This window comes from Diadema setosum, chromosome 2 (genome assembly GCF_964275005.1).
Source record: "Diadema setosum chromosome 2, eeDiaSeto1, whole genome shotgun sequence".
Lineage (NCBI taxonomy): Eukaryota > Metazoa > Echinodermata > Echinoidea > Diadematoida > Diadematidae > Diadema > Diadema setosum.
In genome coordinates, this window is record NC_092686.1 from 27,233,353 (window position 1) to 27,251,602 (window position 18,250).

The window sequence follows — 18,250 nt, forward strand, 5'->3', positions numbered from 1 at the left end:
ATGGCCCAGGACAGGAGGGACTTCTTTGACTGCTGCAAGAGGGGCGATCTCTCAAGACTGTCGTAAGTTTTTTTTTTTCTAAATGGCACTATGTTTCATTCAAAGGAGATTTAAACTGAAAGAAAAAGCTTCATATAAAATAAGGTTTGAGAAATTTAAAGGACAACTTCACTTTCATATTCATGTGGAATGAGTGAATGCAGCAATATTATTTATTAGAACACATCAGTGAAAGTTTGGGGACAATCAGACCATCCATAGGCCTACACAAGTTATGAAATTTTAAGGTGTCTGCGCAGTCACTGCTGAATGAGAAGACTACTACAGTGTATGATGTCACATGCGTACAACGATGTAAGGAAAATATAAAGAGAGTTTCACAAATTTTTATTTTTTGGAAAAAGTGCACATTTCCTTGACTTGTCGCTGACGTATGTTAAGGGTAATATTATTCCCCCTGCCTTCTGAAAGAGGCAAGTCAAGCATTCTTTTATTAAGCGAGAAAAGTGAAAATATGTTGAATTTTCTTAATGTTTTCTTTACATCGTTGTACACATTTGACATCACAAGCTGTAGTAGTCTTCTTGTCCAGCAGTGACTGAGCAGAAACTTCAAAAATTCATAACTTCTGAATGGATTGTCCAATTTTCCTCAAACTCTCACTGATGTGTTCCACTAGAATTACTGCATTCACTCAATCCATATGTCTACGAAGGTGGACTTGTCCTTTAAGAAGCGAGTCCTATACTATAGATATGTCTGGATTTAATAAAAAACAAAACAAAACACCTACTATGATCACACTCTTTACATACAATATGCCAGTTCAAGGATCAATCATGACATCCTATGGGCACTTCAAAATAGTCGCTCTTTTCACTTGACTGTGACATCCCCTGAATATTTTTACCCCCGCCAAGGAAGGAGGAGGCTAAGTGATCATTGGCGTTGGTTTGTCTGTTTGCAAAATAACTCAAAACTTGCATAAAAACTTGATATGGACACCAAGGAACACCTCTTTCCATTATGGCAGTTATCCCGGAATTTTTATGGACTTTTGAAGGATTTTTGATCTTTTGGCATACATAGCTCAATGAACTTGAGTTTCAAGGTCTGTGTATTTACTGGAGGTTTACATACGCGCACTAAAGCATGTGCTCTGCTCAGGCAAAGGTGCCGTGCAATGACGTAAACATGCATGCCATTTACGGAAATGGTATGCGTGTAAGGGTGGAAATGGGTTGCTGCCTTGGCGGAGGTCTGTGCTCTCCTACATGTAGTGCTTTTGTAGTTTCTTTAGTTGGTAATCAGTAATCATGAATTCATATAGCTAAACAGATGTGATGTCTATCCTTGGGGAACTACAAACAGGCACTCTAGGCCTATTCAGTGACTTTGGAATAGATCTTTAAATTTAATAGTATTTTAGCGTCACTAACTTTTGCATATCTCCAAGGGGGAGGACTGGAGCTCAATAAAAAAAAAAAGATAAATATTCAACTGTTTCTATTCCTGGGTGGAGCTTGAAGCACACCTTGTAACTGTCAGTAAATATTGTATGTGCTTGGCATCCCCTCATTATTTCAGCTATCTCCTGGAGGTGAAGGAGGTGGAACCAAACCAGAAGGATGACTGGAACAGCACTCCTCTGTAAGTCATCAATCTCTCACCTGACATACTTTTTTCTCTGTCTCTCACTCGGAGAATAGATCCTCACGACACAAACTATTTAACATCCCAAGGATTACCAATAATGCGATCGTGTTTATGTAATGGCCAGTGGGCGAGGTAGTCACATCAGTGGACACACCCCCTTTATAGAAACCTATCTGGAGGAGGTTTTTGGTGTGTGTCTGTTAAAACGGTACCCCTCACTTTCATACGTGTGAAGTTTTATTGCCCGAGGCAAGTAATTTTGTTCTGACGTTGCAACATTGTCGCTGTAAAGTCTGTTAAAAATGGGGCTAGAACCACATTGTGTGTGGTCTCAGCAGACAGTGACTCTCTGTATGAACAAACTAAGAATAAAAGTCAAAGTGCTTTAGGAGTGTCTGTGTAATCAACTTTGTGTGTATATAACTGGGGTGTTGAAGTGGTTATTTTATCTTGTTGCATATATGTGATACCTAAGTTTCTTCCTACATTGTAAGTCAGAAACTTAGGAAGTGCCTAGGAAAGACAGAATTGGTATTCTGAAATTTCTTCCTAGTAACTTCTTAATGCAAGCTAGGCCGTCCTTATCCCTGCCCACGTCCTTTCTTAATGCCAATACGAAATGCCGTATCATAAGGAACCAACCAATGACAATCGCATATTACTATGACGTAGGGTCAAATACACGTGTGCGCGGCATGTCCCCTTTCTCACGCTCATTTCGCGCATCAAATTATATGTGCGCGCAGTGAATAACAAGCACGTCTATGTTTGCAGCTTGCTATTCTTAACAACATACTTAGGACAGGGGTGGTGCTTTCCCAAATATCTTCCTAAAAGTCTTTGCTAAGTGCATTCTAGAATACCAACTTCTTCCTAAGTCAGAAATTTGCATATATGTCATCCTCATTTCCATACTCCCGCCCCCTTCCTAAGTTTCTTCCTAAGTTCAGGAAAAAAACTTCATAACAGACTTAGGAAGAAACTTAGGAAGATTTTCAGAATACCACTTAGGAAAAAATCCTGACTTAAGAAATGTCTTCCTAGGAAGGATTTCAGAATACCACCCGTGGTACTTTGTTCTTTAATTGGCTGTAAATTTCTGAACATTTTCCTTTGGCTAGACTTTCCTTCATGTGCAAATATGTTGGCGAGGTACTGCTTGTTCAAAACATATCGATCTGTGTGTACATGATATAGACTTAAATTTATTGTACCTCTCTGTTTTGTTTCTGTGTCTTTTTAGATATTATGCTTGCCTGTGTGGTCACAAAGACATCGTCACTTACTTGTTGGAGAATGGTAAGATCCCATCATCCTCACCAGCTCAGGTTACTGACATTTGTCATGTAAAATAACTTGGAATGCATAAAGTCACAGAATTGTTTACTGCACAGTGTTTGAGTCTACTATTATGCTTTTATCTATGGTATTAGACGATGCTGATTGTACCTCAAGATAAGTGTACCAGTATGAAAAGCCGTAGAGAAGAATTCGAAAATACGGCAAATAAAGACCTTTTTTTTTTTAGTTGGTGATGACGAAACATTATGTCTCTTTGCATCTAGTCGTCAGACAATTCCCTGAAACTAGACTCCATCCTGAGGTACACAAGAGATATTCAAACTCTTCTTGGTATGGGTTTGATGTTTGCGTTCAAATACTGTACTATAACTTTTTTCATTTGCTGAATTAAGCAGAACTTTTACTTTGGTTTAACCTTTTGAACTCTTCCTTGAATGCTTTTAGACCTTGTTCTGTCAAGCAGACTCTCATTAAAGGGGACCTCCGGATGATTTTCAGACTTTTACATTTGAACAACTATAAATTAGTTAAACTGATTACAGAGTTTCAGAATTTATAGTGATTGGGATGAGGAATGAGAATGTTTTCAAAATTGATAACAAATCACAATTAGCAAGGATGATGACATGGCAGCCTCACCATAAGAATGCATGAGTTGGGGCTCAAGGAAGCAGAAGAAAAGAAGAAGGCATGCATAGATTCTTCACAGGTGAACTTGTTGAGCAAGCGGTATTGTAATGGAATTCCACTGCTACATTTCTGAAATATGTGAGGCTCTGATGTCATCAACACTGTTCAGTGTAATTTGTTTAAGATTTTCAGTTAATGTGTTTCTTTGCTCAAGAACCACAATAAATTCCACGAATCTATACATGGAGCTGTCGATTTATGTACTACATGATGTGAAATTATGAAAATCGTCTGGAATGCCCCTTTAAAGTCCAGGGCCCTGTTTTATGAAGAGTTAAAATCAATTATAAAGTTGATTTCAACTGTAAGTCTATGGCAGACTGTGTGGTAAGGAAATTTGAAATCGATTTTATCTTTTGATAAAATGGGGCCCAGGGAAGTGAAATATGCAGCATAGTTGTTGTTTTTTTTTCTCCCAGTCTTATTATTTTCTACCAAGTAAGATTAGTTACGGTTGGTTGCACTTGAAGCAGTATAACAAACACATCTGGCACCTTGCCAGAAGTTGTTTTCCTAGATATTTTACTACCTGTATTGGGCATTCAAGTATGTCTTTGTCACAGTGCGTTACAGCTCTGAACATCCTCTGTGATGGACTGAAAAGCTCTTGGTATGTGTTTTGCTTGGTTTTTTTTTTTTTTTAATTACTTATATAGAACATTATTTTCATGTTGAAAGGAAGAATATAATGTCTCTTGCACCTTCAATCATGGTAGTGATGTGTTTGTCACTCGAGATATAGCAGACAAATTTACGTAAAGATTTAATTCCTGTAGGGTGATTGCATTGCAGGTGCCCAGTGCGAGGCAAAGACATTTGATGGTGAACGCTGTCTGTATGGCGCCCTCAATGATGAGATCAGAGACATCCTGAAATCATACAAAGCTGTAAATACTGGCCATGCAAGGAGGAATTTATATGTTGACTTCCTTAAGAGGTATGGAACACATAAATTTCTTAATACAAGTTTTTTTTTATGCTATTTATTATGACTTGTAAATCATTAAGTGTGTGTTTCCCTTTTGCAACCTTAAAAATTAGATGTCTGACTTGTGTTGGTGTGTTGTAGAGGCTCCTCAGAATAATAAAAATTGGAATCTTCTTTATTATGGATGTAGAATAAAAACAATATATTTCCAATGAATTCATTTTGACCGTGTAAACATTCAATTGTCAGGGAGTGTGTTCTCAAGTAACATGAGTTGGTTTTTATTTATTTTTATAAAACTCTTGAGATGAGTTGGTTTTTATTTATTTTTATAAAACTCTTGAGATGAACCACAAGGTTTCATACACAGTGTTTGGAGTCATAAATCTTTAACTATGCAAAATTTCATGACATTTGCATATGGTATATGACCTTTATTGGACCTGTCATATTGTGATGTCAAGACAACCCCCAGATATGACTAAATCTTGTGTATACACAGACCAGAGTGTGATCTGTTTTGCTGTGGTTTTATCACTGGTTTACTTTGATGAAATGATGAGGCTATATGTGCTTTATGACAATTTGCTGTGTCATAGAAGGGTGAATTCCATATACACAGCAGCATGTGAGAAATGTGTAGGCAATATTTTCCAAGAAATTAATTTATGTCCTAGTTATACATCACTCCCATTGTTTAATCTTCACCAGTCAGTCATAATTTTCTCAGTTTTTGTTTGGAAGGGAGATAACTGTAAAAGTGTAAATTTTCGTGGTGTGGAAATTTTCGTGTATATCACACAACCAGCAACTAGCGCAAAAATAAAAGCGTTTGTTAATTTTTTGCCTGTTATATGTACCGCTTTGTAATGTCTTGATTCCGTGGAATTCAAAACAAGCGAAATTCATCTTACTCAGGCAAGCGTGAAAAATTACTTGTGTGAAAATATCCACACTTTTATAGTATACGCACTATATGATATTCACAAACAGCAACATGGTGGTAAGAGTGAGGAGGCATGGGGCATTTTATCTGTCTAACATGAAATTGCACCCAAACAAAATACAAAATTTTCTCTTTGCACAAGTCTAGCTTTTCATAGTTAGGAGAAATTATGAAATGGTGGTTCATTATTCATGTGTAAACAGTCTTTAATATATACTGCTATTATTACTCATATAGTATCATGATGATACCTACATGTATCTGTAATATCTGACATCATGCCCTCATGTCATGGTTTTTGCCCGCCTTCTCTAAATGGCTAATCTACGTGTAGGCTGCTGGAGACAGGCTGCTTCCATGACATTGTGTTTGTCATCCAAAACGATACCTTCACAGCCCACCGCTGCATCCTCCAAGCTCGCAGCGAGTATTTCGCAGAGATGCTGGAAACGAGATGGAATCACAAGAGTACCGTCCACATCAAATCCAGTCTGGTATTGACCTTTTGAGTCTAGAAATCAATTTTTTGTGGGTTTTGTGCTAGAAATTATTGTATTTAATGATTGCTAGTTTTCATTGCTGGGGTTTCATTAGGTAGAGTAAAAATAATCTACTTTCATGTAAGCCTTTTTTTGTTCATATAACTGTTTGTTTCAGTTTCAGAATTTTCGAAAGCCACTTCATTACTAAATTGTAAGTAAATCTTGCATCGGCAACACATTTATAAGAGAAATTCCCGCTGTCCCTCTCAAATATGTCAACATTTGTAAATTCCTTTCTGATTTTGTGCTGCCTTAATGAATTCTTTCTACCTGTTCTATCTAGACTTTCTCTAATATATGATAAGTAGCGAATTTCAGAGGTAGCAGTTTAATGTTGACAAGGTGAATTGCTGAAGCTTGCATTGTTACATATATGCTTCTGTGTCCCTACAAGAATTGTTTGTGAAATACGAGACATATCACACTAATGATTAAAAAAAAAAAGAACTAATATATGAATAATTTCCAAACTCTCTTTATTGGTTTTATTATTGCAGGTTAGACCACAAGCATTCAAGGCAGTTCTAGAGTATATCTACACAGGTAATGCTATACCCTTTGGTAAACAGGAATCATGATTCAGTACACACAATATAAAGAGTTCTGCAAATGTGAATCAAGTCTATTATACCCTGCTTGTGTTTAGTCAGCAGAAAAGAATATGCTTTCATTCAGAATATGTCAGAAAACGATATGGTAAGCACATGAAACAAAAACCACCCTCCCCCATGGAAGACTTGATTTGGCGAAGTGTTAAAGTGGGCAAGTTATACCTCTCCAGACCAACATAACCCTAAGTTGCAGTGCCTAGAAGAACACCACTGCATTTTCTGTGTACTCTAATACATAGATTGTGTGAAATGACACAAATGGAACAACAAAAGTTGCATTATAATTGGCATGGATTAGCTCCTGAGTTACTTGCGCTTTCACTTGGATTCATCAAGGAGGTTGAAGAGATGGAGTAACAACAGAGTTATTCCCTTTGATCTATGTTCGAAGCCGCCGCTCAAAAATATTTGAAGCATGTGCCAAACAGGATCTGCCGTGCCGATACGAAGACAATTGACTCTTGTCTCATTGCATAATCACCAGCCACTTTCAAAGAAAGATATGTCTTTGTGATGGTAATTACTTTTCGCTATCCCTTCTTATAAAAGGTAGGTGGTACAGACATGAGGATGCGCGAACAGAAATTGAGGAAAAAATGCTGAAATGAAGATGAAAATTACTCGACTGGGCATATGCGGGCACTAATCTGATATATCTATCAATAAAGAATTATACTTGAAGATTATTACATATTAGTTTCATTTGGGGAAATTAAGTCGAAAAGTGATAAAACCAGCTTTCCAGGATGGTACAGTTTTAAACATTTTCACATAATACAGCTTTGATTTACACTTATGCGCAAATTTCTGAACAGAATTGACTTTTGTTTTACATGCTTTATTATTAAGTGAAATTTCATTTCATTTAATAAACAAATAAGCAAAATATGGTCAACATTATGATAACGTTCAAAATAAATCTTCAGATTGCTCAGCAAGACGGCGGCTTGGAACATCGCTCATCAAAGGCACAAGTGCACCTGTGGAATTCTTTTGTACATCAAAAGAAATCTGACAACTGTTTGAATAATTACAGCCAGTTGGAACTCCATGTATAAAACCTCCTTGGATTCATCACAAAAAAAGCCATAACCTTTTGTCTGCTTTGATTACCATATGACTGAGAAAGCCCTATAGCATTTGTGCATGCTTTCTAAAGTCCCTGGAATAGAAAGGGTTGAAGAAAGTTTTGCTATAGATACCATGATTATAGAATTTGTAAGATTTTCTTGACTCCATCAACTCCTTGGCTATGACAGTACAAACATATTTAAATGCAAAATATGATTATATTCAGAAGATCATAGTAAGAATACCAAATTTGCAAGTCAGTAATAGTCAGTGTTATTTGACTGCGCTATGACTTCAAGTACAGGTGGCTACAGTGTAATTAAAAAAAAACAAGATTATTGTAATGCAGTATTACATACAAATATCTGTTTTTTGTTTTTAACAAAAGATAACACTGTCATTGACATATGGATAGCATTACAAAGTTTTTACATATGTATCAAATTTGATTCACTGCTGTAAAGGTATTTCAGTGTTTACATATGTCTTTCATTACAGGAAAGGGAGATAGGAGTGGATAATGAAATTCATGTCCTACATCTGAAGAAAATCAAAGATGGCACTTCATGTAATCCAATAACAATTTCATCTCATAGATTTTCATAAAATCTGGCTTCAGTTTCAGGTTTTCATATGTGATCTGCAATGATATGATGCTTTAATACAATATGTACTTGTGTCTCATTGTTGTTGCAGGTTATCTGAAAGTTCACATCAGCGTTGTTGATGACTGTCTACGGTTTTGCAAGCAGTGTCAACTAGATTCACTCATCACGGAGATCAATGCAAAATTATATGAAATAGAAAAATATGGTAAGCAGGATATATGGTATCCATTTATGAGGTATTGAAATTGTAAATGGAAATTGATGAAAGAATCATGGCAGGGAAGATAAAAAGGCATTTAGACCAAAACTTGAGCATGCAAGCATTGTTCAATACCTTCTGTACTTAAAAGTTTGAAGTGGTATTTGTGGGTGTTGAATTAAGTACACCGGTATTTGAAACAGTATCATGTCCTCGTGCATTGCAGGAATGCTATGATTTCATCAACATTTTGAATTCTGCACATGTTCTTGGGCATTGAACTTCAACTTAATTCATACAAGTTTGGCATGCTCGTTAGCTATCTATTTTGACCAGGACCCCACACTATTATGCAATTTGGAAGAGTTGCTTCAATGGATATGACAGTGACAGGCTGTCTTCTGCTTTAAAAGCTCAGGGATTGTTTGGGATTTAACAGTCTGACACCTGAATAGCTTTCTGAACAAACAATGAAACAGAACAGTGGTGGATTACAAAATTACATTCACAAAGAAGTAAGTGAAGTAAGAATGTCATTGATGTACAAATACTAAAAAACAGATTGTGTTTTGTTTTGTTTTGTTGTTGTTGTTTTGAGGGACAGACACTTAAAGGACATTTCATGAAGGAGGAACCATGGCACTGAGAAATAGTATACAAATAGAGAATGGTCACGAGTGCAATGGTACAAGATTTCGCACCGAGTGCGAAATCTGGTTCCATTGCACGAGTAAACATCATACACTATTTGTTTTATACAACACCTCGAACATCAACAGATTTGGTACTCACAGGTTCTTGAATTTAGCACAGAAATGGCAACCATTTTCCGTGAAAGACGAATGAGTAGCCTCACGGTCGCAGTCACTGTATAACACTACATGTGTTCGTACGTACGTACAAATTGTACGTAAATGCAAAACAAAGTTGTTTACAAAAATGAGTAACAAAAGTACGCGTTTGTAAGCACGCTTGTAATTGTTGAGTGTGCGCGGCACATGTTTGTTTATTGTGACATCAGAGCGCGTGCAATAGAACATTTTGGTCGAACCAAAATTGCACGGCTGAGACAGCCAGAGCGTGCAATAGAACGTTTCCCTAAATGTCAAGTGATGGACAATCGACCAATCGGATAGCTACATTCTAAATAGGTGTTGTATAATAGTGATATTATAATGAAAATGTTTATGGTATTATATCCAAGGTAGCCTGTTTATTGCTAGCACCGCTCTACCAGAACAGGTATATCCCATGGCATGATGTATTAACCAAAGCTTCAGACAGAAGATTATGAAAAGGCAGGTTTTTTTTTAGGGCCTATACATATAAACTTGCTCAAGTGCCATGTATTTTATATCTTCTCTCTCTGCCCCAACCTTGCCACTGTCTGAAATCCAGTCCCCAGCAAACCAGGTACACATATCAACATCTTGAGTGTAGAACCCACAGCGGGCAACTCAACAGTACAGGACGACTTTGGTCAACTGGCTCAGATGGCGTTGCCGGTGGAGATGAGGAATCCAGTGAGTAACTACAGCCATGACATGTGATACCCACTATCTTTATTTCAAAGCCCTTGCATGTCAGATGGGATGTCTGTGTTTTTAAACACCTGGCTGCTCATGCAGGGTGGGGGGGGGGGGGGGAGGAGGGAGGGAAGGGGTAGACAGGTACTGCTGCAACAAACTACACATTGTATGCTGTTCAAAGTAAGTTGTATTACGAGTACTGACCATATTTCTTGTGAGATTCCAAATGAAACTGTGTGTAATGTAATGTAATGAATTTTAGATGACATTTCAAGTTTACACCATTAATCAGGGATTTTGTTAAAATGACATTTATGCATTGAGAGAAAACATTGAGGTGTGTTTTATGATACTACAATATGATATAAATTGATTTTTACAATCTTTCTACTTTTGCAGTAATAGACAGCAGATTCACAGTGAATACCAGTAGACAACAAAACCACGGTAAATGAGGAGTTGATTGAGAGAGAAAAAATGAAGAGTAATAACTCCAGTAGGTAAATAATGAATGATTGTTTTGTTGTACGACAGTTGTTATTGCTTCCATTGTTCTTGTACAATTTCAGTTAGCGCAAGGTGTCTTTCCATTCTGCGGAGGGCTGTCGCAATGGCCGCCGTACACGGATGTCTGCTTCGAGGTGGAGAAAGAGAAGTTTTTCTGTCACAAAGTAAGCAAGCATATCGAGGTATATAGGACCATACCATACTGACCAAGAGTTTAGGAGGAAGAGCCAGATGGACAGATGTGGTTTAGACCACTTTAAAGGACAAGTTCACCTTCATAAACATAAGGATTGAGAGAATGCAGCAATATTAGTAGAACACATCAGTGAAAGTTTGAGGAAAATTGGACAATGGATGCAAAAGTTGTGAATTTTTAAAATTTTTGTGTTGGAACCGCTGGATGAGGAGACTACCAAGGCTCGTGATGTCATATGAGTACAACAGTATAAAGAAAATGTAAAGAAAATTCAACATATTTTCACTTTTTTCGCATAATAAAAGAGCACATGACTTGCCTCTTTCTAAAGGCAATGGGAATAATATTACCCATAACATATGTCAGTAACAAGTTAAGGGAATGTGTACCTTTTTCAAAAGATGAAATTTTGTGAAATTCTCTTTATATTTTCCTTATATTGTTGTACGCATGTGACATCATACATTGCAGTAGTCTTCTCATCCAGCGGTGACTGCACAAAAACTTCAAAAATTCATAACTTTTGAACGGATTGTCCGATTTTCCTCAAACATTCAGTGATGTGTTCTACTGATATTGCTACATTCTCTCAATCCTTATGTTAATGAAGGTGAACTTGTCCTTTAAGCATTTGGGAAGCTTCAGTGTATTTGTGTCAAACACATGAGACGAGATGTCACTGAGACAGAGAAACATCTATTTCATTCTCTGTGCATTTACCTTGGTCGATGTGTTACAAAGAGCACATTCTGTATTGATGATGAAAGCTGCAAAACAAATCTGGTGATATTTATAAGATATTCCCTACAGCTTGGCTCCCTGTAGCTGTTTAAATCTATGTGAATGTGAATTACTTTCTTTAGTTATTTAGTTCATGATAATGATGATGGTAAATTCTATGTAGTGTCAAAATATGTGCATTAAAGGTAGAATTTTGGGATTGTGTGCATGCAAGATGTGTGAAGGTTTGCCCATACAAAGCAGAAATTTTATTTTTAATATCAAATCAAATCATTAACCTACCAAAGATTAAAAAAAAAAAAGTAAATATTTCCCTTCTTGTCATGCAGGACTGAAAGTCATCCAAATCCATTTCTCCAAAGAGCATTTAAAGCGAAATACTTGGATGTTTATAAGAAAAAAAAAAAACCAGACTCTGGCATGGATTGCATTGAATTATTTCAGTGGTTGAATGATCACAGGAGAAAACAAAAGTCAGATTTAAGGTTTGTACATGTATGAAGATTGGAGACTCATTGGCTGCAAAGGTTCCTTACATCAACTCTGTTGTGATTTGTCAATTGTATTGCCTAAACCACTTGCTTCGATGTATTGTCCTCACCCCCAGATGTTCTTCAGTGAGAGGAGTGATTATTTCAAGGCGCTGTTTGCGGACCACTTTTCCGAGGCGATGCTGGATCATAACTCGATACCCATCCTCAGCCTACATGACATATCAGCAGATGTCTTCTCTCAAGTGGTCTTGTATCTGTACACGGATGATGTCAAGGTATTAAATGTTGTGTGGTGCACCAACAGCAAAGACCCAAGGCAACAATCATTTCGCAATTTAAGGAGTGTTTTTGTGAGGTCGATGCCAATATTTAAGAATTCTGACTTTCCAATATGCAACAATCCTGATCTCTTTTTCTTTATCTCTTTTTCTGAAATTTTGTTCAGTTCGATCAAAAACTCATTCATTCTCATGTTAATGAAAATCTACTCACTTATTTTCTTTTGGTGACACTGCAGAGAACAATACATCATTTCTATTCATCTTTTTTTTTTTTTTTTTAAGTACAGTTGTAGTACATTAAGAATTCTCGATATACCTCATATCTATTCTTTGTGTACATTTTGATGTATAACCTTTTTACTGTGTTTCCATCAGAGTTTTCAGACTCTTCATGCAATATTTATGTATTTTGATAATGAGATGGTTAACACCTTGTAGTCATTGTTTGATTACAAAGTGTGATATCTGAATCTGATTGCAAACAGGATATTGTGATATTTGCACAGGAATCTTTCAAATTGCTAATGATTATTTTCTGTGTGCAGTATATAACTAGGTTCTAGCCGTTTATATATATATATATATATATATATATATATATATGGGGAAGAGTCTGTGAAATCACAAATTAAAACTGATTTGTCATACTTTGCAAGAATTCAGTGATCATACTTCTTTTGATCATTCTTTATTCAGTTGCATTAACCACCATCCTAAATAATGTTTGAAAAATGGAAAGGGGGGGGGGGGGATGAAAGCTATGAGCATGAAAAAGCAAGCACTATTTTCTCTCAAAAAAGAGATAAATATAGATTTTAGGCAGTGGGTGTCACGCCATTGGTAATATTGCTTGACTGCGCAAATGCTGTCAAGCAGTAGTGCCAATCTCTAATTGAAGCTCTTACAAATGAATGGATATATTTATCAGAAACCTAAAGAATAAAAACAAAACAAAACAAAACAAAACAAAACATAAAGTGATCAGAAAAAATATTTCAACATTTTTATTCCATGTCCCACCTCGTATTCCCCCTCCCCCCCCCCCAAAAAAAAAAGGTTACAGAAGAGCTGACGTATGAAGTTCTAGTGGTGGCAGATCTGTACCTCTTACCGGGCCTCAAGAAGCTGTGCGCCAATAAGATTGGGTCTCGATTGACAGAGGAGAACGTCTTCCAGGTGATAAGGGTCAGCCGTATGTTCAACCTGGTCAAGCTGGAAGATCAGTGCGTGGAGTACATCAGCAAGATTGTGGAGCGGGTGAGTGCCAAAAGAAAGAGGGATGGAGTGAGTAAGAATGTGAGTGAGAATGTGGAGTGAAGAGTGTGAGTGAAAGTGAAAGCGTCAGGTCAGTGAGTGTCAGTGAGAGTGTGAGAGAAAGTGTCAGTGAGTGTCAGTGAGAGTGTGAGTGAAAGTGTCAGTGAGAGTGTCAGTGAGAGTGTGAGAGAAAGTGTCAGTGAGAGTGTGAGTGAAAGTGTGAGTGAAAGTGTTAGTGAGTGTCAGTGAGAGTGTGAGAGAAAGTGTCAGTGAGTGTCAGTGAGAGTGTGAGTGAAAGTGTCAGTGAGTGTCAGTGAGAGTGTGAGAGAAAGTGTCAGTGAGTGTCAGTGAGAGTGTGAGTGAAAGTGTGAGTGAAAATGTTAGTGAGTGTCAGTGAGAGTGTGAGTGAAAGTGTGAGTGAAAGTGTTAGTGAGTGTCAGTGAGAGTGTGAGAGAAAGTGTCAGTGAGTGTCAGTGAGAGTGTGAGTGAAAGTGTTAGTGAGTGTCAATGAGAGTGTGAGTGAAAGTGTTAGTGAGTGAGTGAGTGAGTAAGAAAGAAGAACAAAATATATAAGGGGAGATTGGGATCCACGGATGGATTGAAAGATATAGGAAAGGAGGGAGAAAAAGTGAAGGATAGGGAGGGAGAGAGAGTGGTCAGAGATGGAAAGGGAGGGAAGGAAAGAAATGGAGAGGAAAAATGGAGGGAGGGAAGGAAGGATAGAGGTGAAAAAGAAAGTCCCTGTTTCTTCATAAGAATTACATTTGCCTCAGACTACAAGTCTACATTGAAAATTTCCTTGTAGTTGCAAATGGACTGCATTCTTTTCAAGTATGCTTTCTAGCTTGAGACAGTTGTCATGACGTGCACAATGTGTATGTGCGTCACAATTTGTAAGGATTATATGTTGAGGGTGCAATCAAACATTGCTGTGTGTTTATCAGTTGCAGAAAGACTTATGTTTGCTGAGAAGAAGGTACTGCTGATAACAAAAAAAGTTCAGGTTCCCACCAACCTATGCTGTACTAGAATTTCAAGCATCAGTTATGTGTGTATTCTATGAGAAAAAAACAAAACAAAACATGAAGGCTGTTAGTGGATAAAAATAAAGCAGAATATAGCAAAGGATTCATAGGAGCATTTCATTCATTTTTCATTTCATTTCATTTATTTCATTTCCAACAATGCAAAACATTTTCATACACAAAATAACACAATATCAATACAATGTAGTAACAAAGAAAAATATGTGAAATTAACAATACTACGCATCACAAATGCAGATGAAATTGAATTAAAATTAAAGTTGCAGGAAATGGAGGAGACATGCTGAAAAGCTAAGCTTGTATTTTGCAGTCTCCTGGTGGACAAAATAAGTAAATAACATCAAGGAAGCAAGTTACCAGATATGAATATACATAAAAAAGTGCACAGTGACAATGCATTCAGACCTCTACAAACAGACAAACACAAACAAACAGACAGACAAACAAACATAAGTAAGCTCTCTCGTTAAAGAGAAAGAGAGAGAGAGGAAAAAAAAACAGTGAAGGAAAAGGAGTACTGTAAACGTCAATATTTTCGCGCGATTAATTTTTCGCGCTGAGCGGCTCGAAAACGTATTCGCGGGTTCTTAAATTCGCGCTCCGCAGCAGGTTACTTTACTGTAGTACACATTCACTGCTTTCATCCAAAGCCTCTGCTACATAGCTTGCTATGCCAGCGTACGACAAGCGACGTAGCGAGCGGCTCGACGGCGAGTACAAGCACTCAAATACGTAGTACAGCTGTGACTGTAGTACCGCAGTCACGGGGGAATGTAGCATCGGTGCGCGCGGTGCACACTGCATGCTACAGTACACAGCAATCTATCGTCTCTTCGCACAGTACTAGTAGCGTAAACATGCCTGTACATTGTACTACGTAGCAGTATCATCGATGAAGCGCACACAATTCATCCCGTTCAAAATGTGCATAGAAAATTGTGAAGATATATTCGCGCGTTTTTGAATTCGCGCTAGCCGAACGTAGCGCGAAATCCGCGAAAATTAATGTACCGCGAAAATTTCCACGTTTACAGTATTCTAAAACCTTCATTGTGAGCACAGTGGAAGTGTGTTGTTACTCAGAATGTGATCAGCATCCCATGTAATCCAAGTCTTTCATTCCCAATCTTGGTGCCAGGTGATTGACAGGGAGGAATTCATTGTCCTGGTGAAGGAAGACGCAGCGGTGATCAAGAACCGTGAGGAGATCGACACCATCGCCGTCATCGACGACCTCCGCTTTCACATCACCAGCAACCTGAAGACCTTCAGTGAGGTGCAGGAGGCCCAGGAGAAGCTCAACAGCTTGGACAATCTCCTGCAAGAACTGGACATTGACTGCTGAGCTGTGATTCCACAAGGGGTCAACTGGTCAACCAGACCGACAGCTGGGAAGAATGTGTGACAAAGAAGAAGAGAGAAAAGCTTACTGCGAGTGCCTCCGTTTATGTGGACAAGATCTTCAATGACCCCCGAATGCAGGAATTCACTGAGGTTGATGACTTGGAGGATGTAAGCAGATATCGTGATCTAACATTTGGGGAAACAAAATCCTTTTATTCCTACATGTGGTGTGAATCTGAGTCTGGGTATGTATCCAGCATAAGGGAACTGTATTCCTGTCAGCGATGACCATATTCCCTGAGTCATCAGTGCCCTGATTTGATCCACAGCAATTTGCTTGATGTTTGCAGCCAAAGTGAGAAATAACCATTGCGTGTATGCTTTTTGAACCCTGTTTTCCTCGGTCCATCTGGTGAGATTGCCTTTTCTTGCATCATACCTGTTAAGAATCATAGAGAATAGAATGTGTGTTGGGCAAATTGTATTGACAAAAAAAAAAAAAAAAAAGTATTGTGAGTGCCCTGTGTTTGTCAGCAGGACAGACCATTGCAAACGATTCCCCCCCCCCCCCCACAGATTTGGCAGAGTTTTGCTTTCCAATGCAATGGTTATTTGAGAGATGGGGGTTGGGCTGGTTAGAAGTGCTTTTGAGGAGTGGAGTGGGTGGGCTGCAGGGGCAAGTGGGAATTCCAGTGACTGGGGTAATTGACCCGTTCCATACTGAATTCTGAAATCCCAATAGACTTAATACACAGGTCACCAGGTTTCTGTATGGAGCGGGTTGTTAGTGGATTGTAAAGTGCTGTCATGGAAAGGCACACCACATAGAAAAAAAAAATCCCCAAGACAGCAGCTGCAGTACTCTGCATAGGATCAGATAAGACCAGCTCTTATCCAGTTGATATTAGAGTACCTAATGAATAGGTAACATAATTCTGTTACATTAATAGGGGCTGTATTTATTCTAATCTTACCCAATTAATAATAATAGACGTTAATCACTCGTTGAGTGCAGAAACTATATCTAAATATTCTGCTGCACTGCAAGAGCTCCTTAATGCTATTTTGCTGCACTATCCTGAATGATTTGGATAAGTGAATCTCAAATTCATGACAAAGCATACCCATTAACTCCAAATGGAAATACTGTTTTAAACCTTATTATCATTATATCATCTATCTTTTAAAGCACAACCATACATATGGACATGAAGGGCTGCTAACTTTTCTTGGCTTTCCTACAAGGGTCTACCTCACACTATTCTTCACATCATTATGCTTGCTGTAATGAGAGCTGATTTAAAAAAAAAAATCCTTTTTGCAAAACATGGCAACCTTGTTTCATTTGGGCTTTCAAGAAATGCTTGAGGCAATGTTCATCTTTGCCGAAATCCTCAAGATACTGCTAGCATTCTTACACAAATTACACATGCACATCCAATTTTTATTTTAATTCTCATAACTATCATGTCATGACAGCAGTAACCACAAATCTGTTCATATAAATACTCTTCCATGGTAAAGAACCAAGCTGTTCATATAAATTTTTGCTATGCACTCACAACATGATCTAGAATCATTATTGAGCAGCCTGCACTGAGCTCTGTGAAACAGATGAACTGTATGGTATATGGGAGTGTTGTGTTGAAGCGAGTCAGGTCACATTTTCATGATTTCTACCATCTCTTTTTACAAGTATGAGCCTGGTTTTTGCCATGCCACTTAAGAGCCAGTTATCATTCCAGCAAATGGCTTTTATTTGGTTGCTGGAACTTTTTTCTCATGCAATAAGATATCCTATAGCAATATACTTGTAGATAATTTGCACATGATAAAGATTGCATCGACAAGTTTCAGCAGTATTATCACCTTTTCAAATTGTATCTAGAGGATTTCAGATATCATTTTATGTTGGTTTTATTGTTACTTTTTCAAAGAAGTATCAAGTATGCACAAGTGCACAAGAATTCCAACTGTCCAGATTTAAAAGATAATTGTGTAAACAGATGCCTCATGACACTCACAAGAGCAGGTAATCCCTGTCTAATATAGATGTGGCATTAAAGTTACATTACTGTGAGTATAGCGTTATTTTATGGCCCACGAGTGCAGATCCTGCACTTTACTACATGTTGCCACATATTGTATACATATATTTTTGTTTTTAGTACCACCATTTATATCCATGCAGCTTACCAGTACTATCTTTTACTATATTTTTATGTACTAAGTTTGTCTAAGAGAACCTGTGGTTGCTTCTTGGCACTAATATCTATGTATATTCACAGATTTTCCAAAATTGTTT

The 18,250-nt window shown here is 37.7% G+C and overlaps 2 protein-coding genes across 2 annotated transcripts in view; both read left to right on the forward strand.

Annotated features, from left to right (window-relative positions):
• LOC140241389 (ankyrin repeat and BTB/POZ domain-containing protein 1-like) lies at nt 1-16,123 on the forward strand. The gene is made up of 12 exons (XM_072321121.1): nt 1-62; nt 1,588-1,650; nt 2,900-2,955; nt 4,441-4,585; nt 5,857-6,016; nt 6,562-6,607; nt 8,443-8,559; nt 9,952-10,076; nt 10,652-10,753; nt 12,134-12,295; nt 13,358-13,558; nt 15,740-16,123. The coding sequence occupies exons 1-12, from the start codon at nt 1-3 to the stop codon at nt 15,944-15,946; spliced, it is 1,446 nt and encodes a 481-aa protein (XP_072177222.1). The 3' UTR covers nt 15,947-16,123.
• Nucleotides 16,078-18,250, forward strand: part of LOC140243767 (uncharacterized) — a 15,536-nt gene continuing 13,363 nt past the window's right edge. Inside the window, exon 1 of the mRNA XM_072323439.1 lies at nt 16,078-16,113. Coding sequence (XP_072179540.1) covers nt 16,078-16,113 — 36 coding nt within the window. The remainder of the gene's footprint in view (nt 16,114-18,250) is intronic.

Excerpts from the sequence above, each read along its gene's own strand:
- LOC140241389 (XM_072321121.1), top strand. The coding sequence starts at position 1 with ATGGCCCAGGACAGGAGGGACTTCTTTGACTGCTGCAAGAGGGGCGAT. Across the intron at positions 2,956-4,440 it reads CACTTACTTGTTGGAGAATG|GTGCCCAGTGCGAGGCAAAG; the intron begins GTAAGATCCCAT and ends ATTGCATTGCAG. Across the intron at positions 10,754-12,133 it reads AGAAGTTTTTCTGTCACAAA|ATGTTCTTCAGTGAGAGGAG; the intron begins GTAAGCAAGCAT and ends CCTCACCCCCAG.